The 15,009-nt window shown below is 44.1% G+C and overlaps 1 protein-coding gene across 14 annotated transcripts in view; it reads left to right on the top strand.

Moving 5' to 3' along the window:
• Positions 1–11,653: 11,653 nt before the first annotated feature.
• Positions 11,654–15,009, top strand: part of TACC2 (transforming acidic coiled-coil containing protein 2) — a 232,095-nt gene continuing 228,739 nt past the window's right edge. For 12 of the 14 annotated variants that reach the window (XM_088842389.1, XM_088842399.1, XM_055424489.2 and 9 more), the window contains exon 1: positions 11,654–11,804. Coding sequence is in view for 1 of the 14 variants with exons in the window: in XM_055424488.2 (XP_055280463.2) it covers positions 11,787–11,804 (18 nt within the window). In the remaining 13 variants the exon portion in view is untranslated. The remainder of the gene's footprint in view (positions 11,805–15,009) is intronic. The other 2 variants (XM_055424488.2, XM_088842390.1) reach the window with 2 other exon arrangements.

Genomic DNA, 15,009 nt, shown 5'->3' on the forward strand with positions numbered 1-15,009 from the left:
AAATATGGTTGTCTGTTCACCTCCTCACCCCACAAGCATTGCCCTATTTTTTTTAGAAATGAGCCCACAGCCATGCTAGTTAGCAGCACTTAGAATAGCAGCTGGTCAGAGAAAGTTCTACACTTGAAGTGATTTCTAGCTGGCAAAAAAAAAAAAAAAAAAACCAACCCACAAATAATATTAGCTCAAGGACCTTTTATAGCATACTTAAGCCCTGGACTTCACACCATTATCCAAAACGTCCCCCACCCCTGATTTCTTTTCTTTCTTTTTTTAACATTAAAGAGAGTTTGTAGGAAGTTCTCAGGTGGTCCAGCGGTTAGGACTCTGAGCTTTCATTGCCATGGGCATAGGTTCAGTCCCTGGTTGGGAAACTTAAGATCCTACAAATAAAAAGGATAGATTTTTTTTTAAAAGCAAGTTATTGCTTATAAAAGCAAAGAGAAACTTGTAAAGAAATAAAAGCCAACAAATTAAACATTTTTTTTCTAAATTAAAATTTGTTCTAACATTTTTTCTAATCTCTCTCATGCCTTTGAAATCAAGTGTATTAGTATGATCACTTGTTGTACATACTTGTCACTCAATGCTAGACTCTTACGACCTCATTAATGCTTTGGATCATGGTGTCTCCGATTTGAATGTGCGTATGAATTACCTGGGAAGGGGCCTTGTTAAGGAACAGATTGTGATTTCCGTAGGCCTGGGAGAACGTCTGTCATTGTCCATTTCTCACCCTCAGGCGAGGCCTAAGATGCTGCTCATGGGCCAACCCCTGAACCAGATGATTTGGCAGAGCAGAACCATTTCAATTTGTAGTGGTCACCTCAGAGCACTATAGTAAGATTTTTCTTCTCATTAAGATATAAGTCACATATCGTAAAATCCATTCTTTTACAGTATATCATTCAATGTTTTTTTATTATATTCACAGAGTTTTGCAAATATCACCACAATTATTTTAGAACATTTTCATCACCTGAGGGAAAAACCCTATGCCTATCAGCAGACTCTCCCCCATTACCCCCAAGCCTCCCCCAGTCACTGGCAACCAGGAACCTATTTTCTGTTTCTTCAGATTTGTCATTTCTGGACATTTCATATAAGTGGAGTCTTGCAATCACATGTTCTCTTTTTGTATGTGGCCACCTTCATTTAGCACAATGTTTCCAAGGTGCATCGGTGTTGTAGCATACGTCAGTACTTTTCTGGCTGGATGATAGTCCGCTGTGTGGGTCGACCACATTTGGTCTATCCATTCATCAGCTAATGGACACTTAGGTGGCTCTCACCTTTTCACTATGGTGAATGCTGTCTTGGCATTTTTCAAGTGTGCAAAGGGGCCCTGTTGTGTCACAGTCACTTGTTCATCCAAGAGTTGGTTACTGCTACTTTTTTTTTTTCGTCAGCATGCAAGGCATGTGGCATCTTAGTTCCCCAACCAGAGATCAAACAGCGCCCCCTGCATTGGAAGCTCTGAATCTAAACCACTGGACCCCCAGGGAAATCCCAGGAGTATGGTCTATCGTGAACATTTCATTTATGCCCTCCTGCTCCTCTCAATCGGAGAAGGCAATGGCAAGCCACTCCAGTACTCTTGCCTGGAAAATCCCATGGACGGAGGAGCCTGGTAGGCTGCAGTCCATGGGGTCACTAAGGGTCGGACACGACTGAGCGACTTCACTTTCACTTTTCACTTTCACACATTGGAGAAGGAAATGGCAACCCACTCCAGTGTTCTTGCCTGGAGAACCCAGGGAAGGGGGAGCCTGGTGGGCTTCCGTCTATGGGGTCACACAGAGTCGGACACGACTGAAGTGACTTAGTAGCAGCAGCTCCTCTCAATATTATCGTTTTTTTCTCTTTTTTAAAAATCAGCCTTAGCTATGCTATTTTGCTTCATAATAAGGATGTAAATAATGTTACAAAATTGCCATTATTTTCATTTTTAAATGAAAATGAAAATTTGCTAGCTTTTAAATATCCCAGTCTCAAAACATAATTGAGATAGTTTTCAAAAATTTTTTGGCACGGAAAACTTATTTGGTTTACATATTAATATTGGTCTTCTCAGTTGTGTAAACGAATGCAAACATTTGCCTAAATATAACTATTTCTTCGTACACAGAAATTCTCATTGTATTTATCTCACTCACATCAGAAACATGGGTATATGTCTACTAGTTTTTAGTCTATTGCCCTGTTATTTTTATACACAGCACTCTTTTAAAAACACATACCAAACCTGACACTCAGTGTATTTAATTTTAATTTGAATTGGAGAATAATTACTTTACAATATTGTGCCGGCTTCTGCCATACATCAACATGAATCAGCCATAGGTATACATATGTCGCCTCCCTTTTAGTTAATTTAAAATTTAGTTAATTTCTGCTTTTATCTTCATAGCACTCCTACTTTCTAATTTCCGAAGGTTAAGTTAGCTCTTCTTTCATAATATCCTGAGTACATTTAGTTTACTTTTAGTCTTCCTCATTTTGTTTTCCTTCTTTATTTTAAAATAAATTCATTCATAGTGTTAGTTTTCCACTATATACCTTAAACTTGAGAACCAGTACTTTTATTTCATTTTTTTTAAAATAGGCATCAATTTTAATTTATATTTTTCCTCTTTTTCAGCTAAGGATCCTGTGTGCTTAGTCGCTTCAGTTGTGTTCAACTCTGGGACCCCATGGACTATAGCCCTCCAGGCTCCTCAGTCCATGGGATTCTGAAGGCAAGAGTACTGGAGTGGGTGGCCATGCCCTCCTCCAGGCATCTTCCCGATCAGGGATTGAACCCACGTCTCTCATGGCTCCTGCACTGGCAGATAGATTCTTTACCACTAATGCCACCTGGGAAACCCTCGAGAGAGGAAGTTTCAGATTTCTACTCTTGTACTTATAAACTATGGGACTCTGGAAGCTATCTCACCACCCTGACCTTTAGTTTTCTTACACACTAAGTAAGATTAACGATAAGGATCCTCGGTTCAGTTCAGTTGCTCAGTCGTGTCCGACTCTTTGTGACCCCATGGACTGCAGCACGCCAGGCTTCCCGTCCACCACCAGCTCCTGGAGTTTACTCAGACTCATGTCCATCAAGTCAGTGATGCCATCCAACCATCTCATCCTCTGCTGTCTCCTTCTCCTCCCGCCTTCAGTTTTCCCCAGCATCAGGGTTTTTTCCAATGAGTCAGTTCTTTGCATCAGGTGGCCAGAGTATTGGAGTTTCAGCTTCCAATGAATATTCAAGACGGATTTCTTTTAAGATGGACTGGTTGGACCTTCTTGCTGTCGAAGGGACTCTCAAGAGTCTTCTCCAACACCACAGTTCAAAAGCATGAATTCTTTGGTGATCCTAGGGGGTGTTATAACATTTTTTAAATTGGCTTTTGTTTGCCTGCTTTTGTCATTCTTTGAAATTAGTCTCTAGTTTCACGGAATTTGGGTCAGGAATTTGTAGAGATTTTTCTTCTTCTTTAAAAAGTTCAGTTCAGGGGCTTCCCTGGTGGTTAAAAATTCACCTTGCCATGCAAGGGACACCGGTTCCATGCCCGGTCCACGAAGATCCCATATGCTGCTGAACAACTAATTCTTCGAGCCACAACCACTGAGTCAGTGCCTCCAGTCCCTGCTCTGCAACAAGAAAACCCATGGCAATGAGAAGTCCACACACCGCCACGAAGCGTAGCCCCTGCTCACTACAACCAGAGAAAGCCCACATGCAGCAACAACGACCTACCGTAGCCAAAAAATAAAATCAAATCATGGATCTTAAAAAAAAGGTTAAAAATAAACAATTCAATTTAATTAAACTAAAACAGCAGTTCACTGATTTCTCCCATCCACACCCTGCCTCTGGAAACCACTTTTCTATCTATGAGCTTGATGTTACATAGGTATATATGTATGTATACGCATTAAATTCCACACAGAAGAAAGATCATACGGTATTTGTTTCCCTCTTTCTGACTTGTTTCGGTTAATACCCTTGAACTCTATTCATGTGGTCGCAAATGGCATGATATCATTCTTTGTTAATGACTGAATGATATTCCATTGTAAGTGTATACTACCGTTTTCCTTCTAATTCTTTCATCCATTGATCGTTACTTAGGTTGTTTCCATATCTTGGCTACTGTAAATAACGCTGCAGTGAACATAGGGGTGCATCTTTTCAGCTTAGTGTTTTTGTTTTCTTCGCATAAATACTCAGAAGGGGAAGCGGAATTTTGGAGCCGGACCACTTGCCACCTGGCTGACACTGAGGATACTGATACACAGATTGTCCCCTGGCAGAGGGGTGGCACTGCAGTGGTTAAGTGAACCGTTTGTGCTTCTTCCTAGATTGGTTTCCAAATCTGAAAATGACAAGCAATGTTTTATTGGATTTCTGTGAGTATTGTTTGGCAAGGAGCTAGTGATCAATATGATTACTGGTGACATTTTTTTCTTATAATTTAGATTTCTCCTACAGCTTATGATTGCTTTGATTGCACTATTTGAAGAGATATTTTGTCATCTTTTTCCAACGTTTTCGTTCAGTTCAGTTCTTCTCCTGGAACTCTCTTTTCATCTGGAGGTCTCCGTCCCAGCGCGCTCTATCCGCCCACTTCAGTCTGAAGGAGCTGCAGCTCCAGTCTTGAGCACAGCTGTCCTCGAGGGGCTTCCCATTCCTGCTTTCTTGTGTTAAATCCATTGTTCACTGGATTCCACCTTCAAAACCTTTCTCAATTTATGCCCTGATTTTGTGGAGGCACTTTCTTAGAAGAGTGGTAAAGGGGAAAATGTTATGAGTCCGAAAAATGTCTCTAATCTGTCTTTCCATTTGGTGGATGATTTGACTGGACATAGAATTTTTGAGTTGAAAATGGTGTGTTTTTCTTAATCAGAAACTGAAAGGCATTGCTTTGTTCTCTGCTTGAGATGGATTCTGATTCAATAGCGGCTCAACAAACATTTCAGGTGGTGCTCAAGGCATTGGAGATACAATGTTGATAGGACAAAGCTGCAGGCCTCCCCTGGTCATCCAGCGGTTGAGACTTCACCTTCCAGTGCAGGGGGCTGTGGATTCCATCCCTATCTGGGAGCTGGGATCCCACATGCCCTGCAGCCAAAAAAAACAAAATGGAGACAATATGGTAACAAATTCAATCAAGACTTTAAAAATAGTCCACATCAAAAAAAAATCTTTAAAAAAAAGACAAAGTTGCTACTCTCATGAAGGAGCCATAATAAAAGCAAGAAAAAAAAAAAGACTCGGTCTGTGCTATGAAGAATTTAAATAAGGCTGGGCTTCCCTGGTGGATCAGAGGTTAAAGCGTCTGCCTCCAATGCGGGAGACCAGGGTTCAATCCCTGGGTCGGGAAGATCCCCTGGACAAGGAAATGGTAACCCAGTCCAGTATTCTTGCCTGGAGAATCCCATGGACGAAGAAGCCTGCTAGGCTATAGTCCACAGGGTTGCAGAGAGTCCGACGCGACTGAGCTACTTCACTTCACTTCAAGGATATATTGCACTCATCTCACACGCGAGTAAAGTCATGCTCAAAATTCTCCAAGCCAGGCTTAAGCAATATGTGAACCGTGAACTTCCAGATGTTCAAGCAGGTTTTAGAAAAGGCAGAGGCACTAGAGATCAAATTGCCAACATCCACTAGATCATGGAGAAAGCAAGAGAGTTCCAGAAAAACATCTATTTCTGCTTCATTGACTATGCCAAAGTCTTTGACTGTGTGGATCACAATAAACTGTGGAACGTTCTGAAAGAGATGGGAATACAAGACCAACTGACCTGTCTCTTGAGAAACCTGTATGCAGGTCAGGAAGCAACAGTTAGAACTGGACATGGAACAACAGACTGGTTCCAGATAGGAAAAGGAGTACGTCAAGGTTATATATTGTCACCCTGCTTTTTTAACTTATATGCAGAGTACATCATGAGGAACATTGGGCTGGAAGCACAAGCTGGAATCAAGATTGCTGGGAGAAATATCAATAACCTCAGATATGCAGATGACACCACCCTTATGGCAGAGAGTGAAGAGGAACTCAAAGGCCTCTTGATGAAAGTGAAAGAGGAGAGTGAAAAGGTTGGCTTGAAGCTCAACATTCAGAAAACAAAGATCATGGCATCTGGTCCCATCACCTCATGGGAAATAGATAGGGAAACAGTGTCAGACTTTATTTTTGGGGGCTCCAAAATCACTGCGGATGCTGATTGCAGCCATGAAATTAAAAGACACTTACTCCTTGGAAGGAAAGTTATGACCAACCTAGAGAGTATATTAAAAAGCAGAGACATTACTTTGCCAACCAAGGTCCTTCTAGTCAAGGCTATGGTTTTTCCAGTGGTCATGTATGGATGTGAGAGTTGGACTGTGAAGAAAGTTGATCGCCGAAGAATTGATGCTTTTGAACTGTGGTGCTGGAGAAGACTCTTGAGAGTCCCATGGACTGCAAGGAGATCCAACCAGTCCATTCTAAAGGAGATCAATCCTGGGTGTTCATTGGAAAGACTGATGCTAAAGCTGAAACTCCAATAATTGGGCCACCTCATGCGAAGAGTTGACTCACTGGAAAAGACTCTGATGCTGGGAGGGATTGGGGGTGGGAGGAAAAGTGGATGACAGAGAATGAGATGGCTGGATGGCATCACTGACTTGATGGACATGAGTTTGAGTGAACTCCAGGAGTTGGTGATGGACAGGGAGGCCTGGCGTGCTGTGATTCATGGGGTCGCAAAGAGTCGGACACGACTGAGCAACTGAACTGAACTGAAGGATATAAATGCTGAGTAGGAATGCTATTTTAGATATGATGAGCAGGGACACCTAAGAGGAGGTGACATTTGAGATGAGAGTTGAATTGTGAGAAGCAGTGAGTCATGCAAAGATTCAGGGAACATGTGTTCTAGTCAGAGACAATGGCAGAGAAAAGTCCTCGAGGATAAATGAGTCTGGCACATGTAACTGGAGTGTGGTACACCAGGGAGGAAATGCTGGGAAATGTGTTTGGTTCTGATTCTGTTTGTATGTGACCTAATATGTTTTATTTCTAAAAGCATTTAGGGGGTTGTGGTAACCTGAGATGGCTGTGAACTCTTTGATATTTCTCCCACTGAAATGGAAGATCTACATTTCCTCCCCTTTAATCTGGGCCCTGTGACTCTCGGATGAGTAGAATATAGCAGAAGTGATACTGTGTCAGTTTCTGGATTTGAAAGATTGGCAGTTTCTCTTTCCTGTGTTTTGGAACATTCGCTCTTGGAACCCATCTGCCATGCTGTAAGGAAGTTCAAGACACACAAAGAGGCCATAGGTAGGCCACTGCTGAGCTTCTAGCCAGAGTCTGTGTGACCTGCCAGCCATGGGAGTGAGCGTTTTGAAAACCCAAATCCATGGAGCCTTGAAATGACTCTGGTTTTTGCTGCCATCTCATTCCAGCCACACAAGAGCCCTCTCCCAACACGAGAACTGGCTAGCTGGGCCCTGTCAACTCACAACAATATCTTTCGTTATTGTATCAGACGCCTTTTCACTGTGGAGAGTCATCTCCTTCAACTTGGGGAAATGTTTTCGTTATTCTCATGTTCTTTCTTTGATAATTTCTTCCCTCTGCTTTTTTGCTCCATGTCTGGATCTCCTGTTAATCCGATGTGAGACTTCATGGACCGACGCCCTAAGCCTCTTACATGCTTTCATATTTTAAATCTTTATTTAAATCTATTTTTATTTTATTAAGCTTACCTTTAACTTTCTACTGTCATTTCTTTTTCCAGAATACATGGCTAGTTTGGCTTTGGTTTCGGTTTTGCTTTTGTCTAATTGACAGAGAATGAGATGGCTGGATGGCATCACCGACTCGATGGACATGAGTTTGAGTGATCTCCGGGAGTTGGTGATGGACAGGGAGGCCTGGCGTGCTGTGATTCATGGGGTCGCAGAGAGTCGGACACGACTGAGCGACGAACTGAACTGAAATGAATTGATAGGTACCAGGTGGGCATGAGCTGGCAGCTGGCTTCACTTGCACCTGGTTTTTATCTTCTCTTGGTTCTCCGGGGGGTTTTCAGCTCTCTCCGACGTTCCTGGTGTTTCACTGCACCTCTCCCCCCAGCTCTGGGCTGGGGCACCTCGGCTCCGATTCCTCTGTGGTCAGACCTCCATCCCCTTCCCGTTACGCACAAACATGGAGCCATCTCTTGGCTGGCGTGCCGTCCAGTTTGCTTCATTATTTCCCTAAGATGCTTGAAAACAAAAAACATCCTTTAGCGATCACTTTTGGAGAAGGCAATGGCAAGCCACTCCAGTACTCTTGCCTAGAAAATCCCATGGACGGAGGAGCCTGGTAGGCTGCAGTCCATGGTGTCACTAAGAGTCAGGCACGACTGAGTGACTTCACTTTTCACTTTCACACATTGGAGAAGGAAATGGCAACCCACTCCAGTGTTCTTGCCTGGAGAAACCCAGGGATGGGTGAGCCTAGTGGGCTGCCATCTATGGGGTCGCACAGAGTCAGACATGACTGAAGCGACTTAGCAGCAGCAGCAGCAGCGATCACTTTAATGAAGTACCCTGAAGGGAAAGAGTTAAGTGTGTATGTTTCACTTGCTTCCTTAATGGGAGTTTCTTTTTCACTGCATAAGGAGATAATGAACCGTAAACATTATCTTTTTACTTTCATAAATCCACCTGTTTACTGTCATAATAAACATTAATTTGAATTTACTTTCATTTTAGAACTTTTAAATAATCAGCAGTTCTAGGCATTTCCTGGGAAATGTTTTGTTTCCTTTGAGTTCTCGGCCATATGCTAGTAATTTTCAGCAAGTCTGCATTTACATGAATTTGAATTGGGCAAATAAGTAATACAAAATAAAAATATTATAAAACCTCACTTTATAAGCAAATTTTGAAATATGTCAAATATCCTCAAATTAAAAACGATCTTTTTTTCTTTTGTTAATTAGTTTTTACGTTAAGAATCCTTTCAAAGCTGACCAGAAGTGAAGTGGCTCAGTCGTGTCCAACTCTTTGGGACCCCATGGACTGTCCACCAGGCTTCTCTGTCCATGGGATCCTCCAGGCAAGAATACTGTAGTGGGTTACCATTTTCTTGTCCAGGGGATCTTCCTGACCCGGGGATCGAACCCAGATCGCCCTCATTGGAGGCAGACGCTTTAACCTCTGAGCCACCAGGGAAGGCGTCTAAAGCTCACCAGACAAGTGATGAAAACTGCATGGACACAGTAGCCACATGGTGGCGCCACTTCCGCTGGTAAGCAGAGGTGTCCGCAGTGTTTCTTCAGGACCGAGGGAAGGAACCACACGGTTCATAGGCACCGGGACTTTCGCTTGTGATTTTCAGTCAGTCCAGTTCAGTCGCTCAGTTGTGTCCGACGCTTTGCAACCCCATGGACTGAAGCACACCAGGCTTCCCTGTCCATCACCAACTCCCGGAGTTTATTCAAACTCATGTCCATTGAGTCAGTGATGCCATCCAACCATCTCATCCTCTGTCGTCCCCTTCTCCCGCCTTCAATCTTTCCCAGCATCAGGGTCTTTTCAGATGACTCAGTTCTTTGCATCAGGTGGCCAAAGTATTGGAGTTTCAGCTTCAGCATCAGTTCTTCCAATGAACACCCAGGACTGATCTCCTTTAGACTGGACTGGTTGGATCTCCTTGCAGTCCAAGGGACTCTCAAGAGTCTTCTCCAACACCACAGTTCAAAAGCATCAATTCTTCAGCGCTCAGCTTTCTTCACAGTCCAACTCTCACATCCATACATGACTACTGGAAAAACCGTAGCTTTGACTTGACGGACCTTAATCGAAAGTTTTTTTTAATATCTCAGGGCAATTTAGCCCAACCATGATGCCTTGGTACTAATGTGAGGACTAAAAAAAAATGCTTCTGGGTAAATGAACTGGGAACAGAACTTAGATTTGATAGAAAACCTTGCAGGAGGGCAAAACAGCTCACGATGACAGGACAAGAGGTTGTTTAGAAGAAGACATCACGCACAATATGGGAGGTGATGGGATAGCACTAGGGTGCACATTAACCACCATGGACCCAGGCCCTCTGAAACTATGCCCTTGACTTCCATGCTTGTTCTTAAGGGAAAATATGACTTAAAATACTTGAGGGTTGAATTACGTAAGAACTTCAAGAAAACATGATCAAATGTGATCACCCTGAACCATCCTATTCCTGAATAGGGGTTTTCTGCTTTTAGAGAGTTTTTATGTCTTTGTCTTATTTGGACTGTGTAGGCCCATGGAGAAGGTGAGGTGGGGAACAATTTTACACCTGATGAAACTGAACATACAACGTTCGGACACTTGATCCAAGTCAGGGTTAGAAAGGAGATGAATCAGGACTAAACATCCAACCTTCAGACACCTCATTCAAAACTCACTCAGGTATTATAGGGGTTTTACACACACACACACACACATCACAGAACTCTATCTTCTTCAAGAATTCCTTCCCAATTCAATCAAAATATTTAAATATATGAGAAGTAGGATTTATGATCTTGGAGAAGGAAATGGCAACCCACTCCAGTGTTCTTGCCTGGAGAATCTCAGGGACGGGGGAGCCTGGTGGGCTGCTGTCTATGGGGTTGCACAGAGTCGGACACGACTGAAGTGACTTAGCAGCAGGATTTATGATCAATTGAATTCAGTACTCTGAATAGAATAATTTTGAAAATTAAATATTTACGCTAATGAAAATTAGATCACCCTTCAAGTTTTCTTAGAAAAATTACTATTCACATGAGATAAAATTCCTAGACCAGAAAAGGAGGCGATCTTCCTCTTTCTCTGGACCCCAGTCTCCACCCCTCCCTGGCCCATCCTGGCCCACCCCCAACCCCAGCCCCCTGGAGGCAGCCGCTGTCACTAGTTTCTCCTGTGAATTTCTAAAAACAGTCATTAATTTCTATATCATAATACAGTATAGTATGCGTTTTTTAGAAACATAGAATTTATATACTATACATAATGTAGTGTACACATGCAAACTTATACCCTCCTTTTTTTTACACAGATGGTGACATATTAGACACACTGTGCTGCATCTTAATTTTTTTTCACTTAATGATGTATCTTGGAGAGTTTTCGGTGTTGGCATATAAAGAGCTCCCCATCACTTCTGAGTTGCTCAGTTTCCCACTGCATAGTTGCACATTTAATTCATTAAATACTGATGGAATTTTTTTTAGGTATCTTTGCCATTTAGAATCGGCATTAACAGACTTTGCTCACTTCGCCTTTCCCAAAGGGGCCTAGTGACATTTTCAAAGAAGACAACTGGATTTTACGAGGCCGGTAGAAGTTGACAGTGACCTGTCCCCATTTACCAAAAGCACTTCTTGTTTTATAGCTTTTTTTTTTTTAAGATTGTTTTGTTTTGAGAAGTAAGCAAAAATATAGAACTGCCCCCAAGTAAATTTGATTGCAGCTCGAAGCAGTAGAGACTGGCTTCAGATCCCAGACACACTTGGAAAAACAGCACCTCGGGCTCCCAGTACCTGCAAGCTCTCTGCCCCTTGTTGTCCTCCCTCTGGGCAGCAGAGGTTTCTGGAAAGTTGCCTCTGGCCTGGGTCAGATTGCTTACACACTGCCGGTTCCCAGGCCAGCGTTCCCAACCTTAAGCCAAGGCACATTTATAGAACGCTTCCATGTGATCCTGGGAAGACAGACCGCGGGCGGACGGCAGTGCTGAAGAGCCATAACATCAGGAAGAGAGGGCCTCTCCCCCTCTCTGCCCCTCATGCTGAGAGGTTACTGGGTAAGTAAGCCTCAGATTGATGGCTTTATTCCTTTGAGCAGCATGTGCTTTAAACTGGTTTGGCTGCTGAGATTAGCGGGGTAAATGCATTTCTTTCTTTCTTTTTTTCCTTATAAAGGGAAATTGAAGGCCCATCTGTGCTTCTTATTTCTCCCCTTCTGATTGTCTCCAAAGCCACATAAACTGTATTTTTTTCTTTCCACTTAGTGATTTGTTGCTTTTGTTAGGACAAGTCCCCATTAACCTAGACCTCCGTCTCTTCCCTGGTAACATAAGGTTTGGGCTAGGTGATTATTGAAATTTCTTCTGGCTTCTGTGATGATTCTGCCAACGGCAAACTGGATTTTCAAGTATTTATGAGCCTGAGGAATGATGATTTAAGAGAGCCCTGAGGGCCTGAGACAACAAGACTTTATAACGAAAAGTTATTTTAAAGCTGGCGACGCTGTTGATTTTGACATGTTTGCACAGCGTCTCTCTGGACTCACACAAGTACCTTTTCAGACCTGCTTCTGACGTCGTGGCTGCCAACTTCAGCTGCCGTGTGATTTCAACAAAAGCCGAGTGTTTCTGAGTTTGACCTGGTGTCAGCTATAACCCAGTCGTCAGATCACACTGAAGTAAGGCAGTGAACTTAGCCTCATGAGAGAATCTAGCAGCTCAGTTAAACACAGTGGAGTGTGGGAGTGTGTGTGTATGTGTGAGTGTGTGTGTGTGTGTGTGCTTTATTTCACAGCACGTTCCGTGCAACAGAAATGCACAGACTGAAATTCTCTATCCCACTGACTCTTGAGTATAATCCAGTGTGTAATAGCTGAGTTTGTGTGGATGCAGGGGACAAAGCTCCTCCCAGTTTTAGCTGCTGCTCCCATGCTGGCCCACCATCCTCTCCCGTGAATACCTGTCGGCTCCCTGGGGGGGTTCCTACTCTCAGGTCTAGCTGACCTTGCCCTGTTGCTTCTCTCTGCGTCCTCCTGCACAGATGCCGAAACCAGGTGGGTCCTGTGGATGGCTGAGATTCAGGGGAACCCTTATAATCCAGTTCTGTTGTGAGTGTCCACAGGTTTTTACTTTTACTTGCAATCTGTACTGTCTGTTTACAAGAGGGGATTTGGGAAGACCTGAAAACTCTGCTGCCACCATCTTCCCAGAATTCCACTCGGCAGGCATTTAATTGCATTCAGGGAGACCAGTTCGCTTCTGCAAGAGCGCTTATGGGTAGTGATGAGGGTCTGGTCCAGGAGCCAAGGCAACGGGCAGGAAAGGGACAAGAAAAGAGACCTCAGGAAGGAAGAATTCAGAGGGCTTGGTGCGCATGTATCGGAGAGACGAGAGGAATGCAGCAGAGGGGCAAATAAAAGATAATCATCAATTCATTCATCAAACATTTAAATGATCCCCATGTCCAAGACCCCTGGAAACAGTGGAGGGAAGGAGGCAATATTTTGCACACCAGTCACATAATCCAGGCCCTTGTGGAGCCCCCAGGCTAGTGGGGAGACAGAGACTAAGTAAGTGATCACCACCCAGTGTGGAGTCACCATGAGAGCCCCAGGGGATGTGGCTGAAAGAATGCACGCCTCTCAGTGGAAATGGGAAAGTCGGGAGAGGGACTGGCTGGGAGATATCAAACGTGCATTTCAGGAGGTTGACTGACTGTGCATCATCTCGGTGGAGATACCCATCAGAGCGTTAAAAATGCAGTGGAGGTGGAAGGCAGAGGTCAGGGCTGGTGTCTAGATGGGGAGTCTTCTCCGGGGCTCAGGAGAGGAAGCAAGGGGCCTGTGGAATCTTCTAGGAGAAACCCAGGCTGGAAGACCAAATTCTGAACCTCATTAGAAGGCTTTACAAAGAGGGGAAGAGGAGCACTGGAGAAGGAAAAAGAGAACAAGGTTTTGCAGCACCTTTCAGAAAAGCCCTAAGTGGAGGGAGTTTGTGGAGGAGGGTCGGGTAACAGTGTCAGGTGCTACGGAAATGCTGGAAGGTGAGGACTGTGAAGAGGCAGAGTGTGCGGGTCATGGGCAACTTTTGAGTGTGGTTTTAATCCAGGAACGTTTGGTTGCAAGAAACTCATTTAAAAAGAGAAGGGGTGATTCGTTGAGAAGACACAGCTCTGGGCTGTAGCAACTCTTTTAACCCCTACTTCTCAGTTACTGCCTGCTTCATTCCAGTCTGAAGGTGGACCAGTCTCTGCTGGGAGCCCAGTCCTCACTCAGGTCAGCACGCACAGGTTCTGGGGTCTCTGGCACTGAGCTAAGCCCTCCTTCTTATTGCCTCCTGGCTTGTAGCCTCCTTCATTGACTTCCAAGACCCCTATCAAATAGCAACAGAGGGCTCACTTTCTGTAGCCAGGCTGCTTGTATCTGTGCAAAGTTCTGGAATGCCTAAAACTGGTTGTGGCTCAGGGTTCCGGGGCATCAAGGAAATGTCCAGACTCTACCAAGGTCCAACTCACCTCTGAATAGTTGCCTTTGGTGCTGATCAAATCCTGAGTTGCAAGATTTAAACCATGAAATATTATTTCTTTCTGCTTGTGCTCCTTTGGTACGAAAGGACTGTGAAGGGTTTGGAGGTAGGTGAAACTGGAGTGATCATTTCTAAGTAGGACCAGGTTTCTCATTCTGAGGGGACACAATTTTGTAGGTGACTCAATGAATTTAAAAGCATTCCTCTGGGAATTCCCTGGCGGTCCAGTGCTTTCACTGCCAAGGACCTTGGTATTATGAGTGCTCAGTCAGTATGTGGTGGGCAGAGAGAAGGATGAAAGAGTAGGTTTCAAAGCAAAGGATAAAGGCAAGCCCTTGTAAGTCTCCTGCTTGAGTGTGTGATTTGGTGGGAGTAAAGAAGTATAAGCTGGGTAGCTGTGACAAGTGCAGGCAGGGATGTGGATTAAATAGGCCAGGGGTAGGGGACGGCAGTGGGTGGCTGATAGGGAAGGGAGAGAGCCCGGACAAATGCCATTGACCAGATTGTAGAGTATCGGCCTGCAGGAAACCAAACTCACTGTGATGCTCACGCTGGTCCAGTGCTCTGATTCCCAAGGAGATGACAAGCCTGGGTGAGATTTGTCCAGCTCAGCACAAGAGATCCCATCCCAACACCAAAGGCAGGGCTTGGGGACCAAGACTCCACGTGGTGAGACAACAGAGGAGCAGCCAGACACCAACCAAGAAACTCACACGGACAGACAACCTTTGTGGGCTTG

Source organism: Moschus berezovskii, chromosome 12 (assembly GCF_049115385.1).
Source record: "Moschus berezovskii isolate FMDL1 chromosome 12, NW_MosBer_1.0, whole genome shotgun sequence".
NCBI classification, from domain to species: domain Eukaryota; kingdom Metazoa; phylum Chordata; class Mammalia; order Artiodactyla; family Moschidae; genus Moschus; species Moschus berezovskii.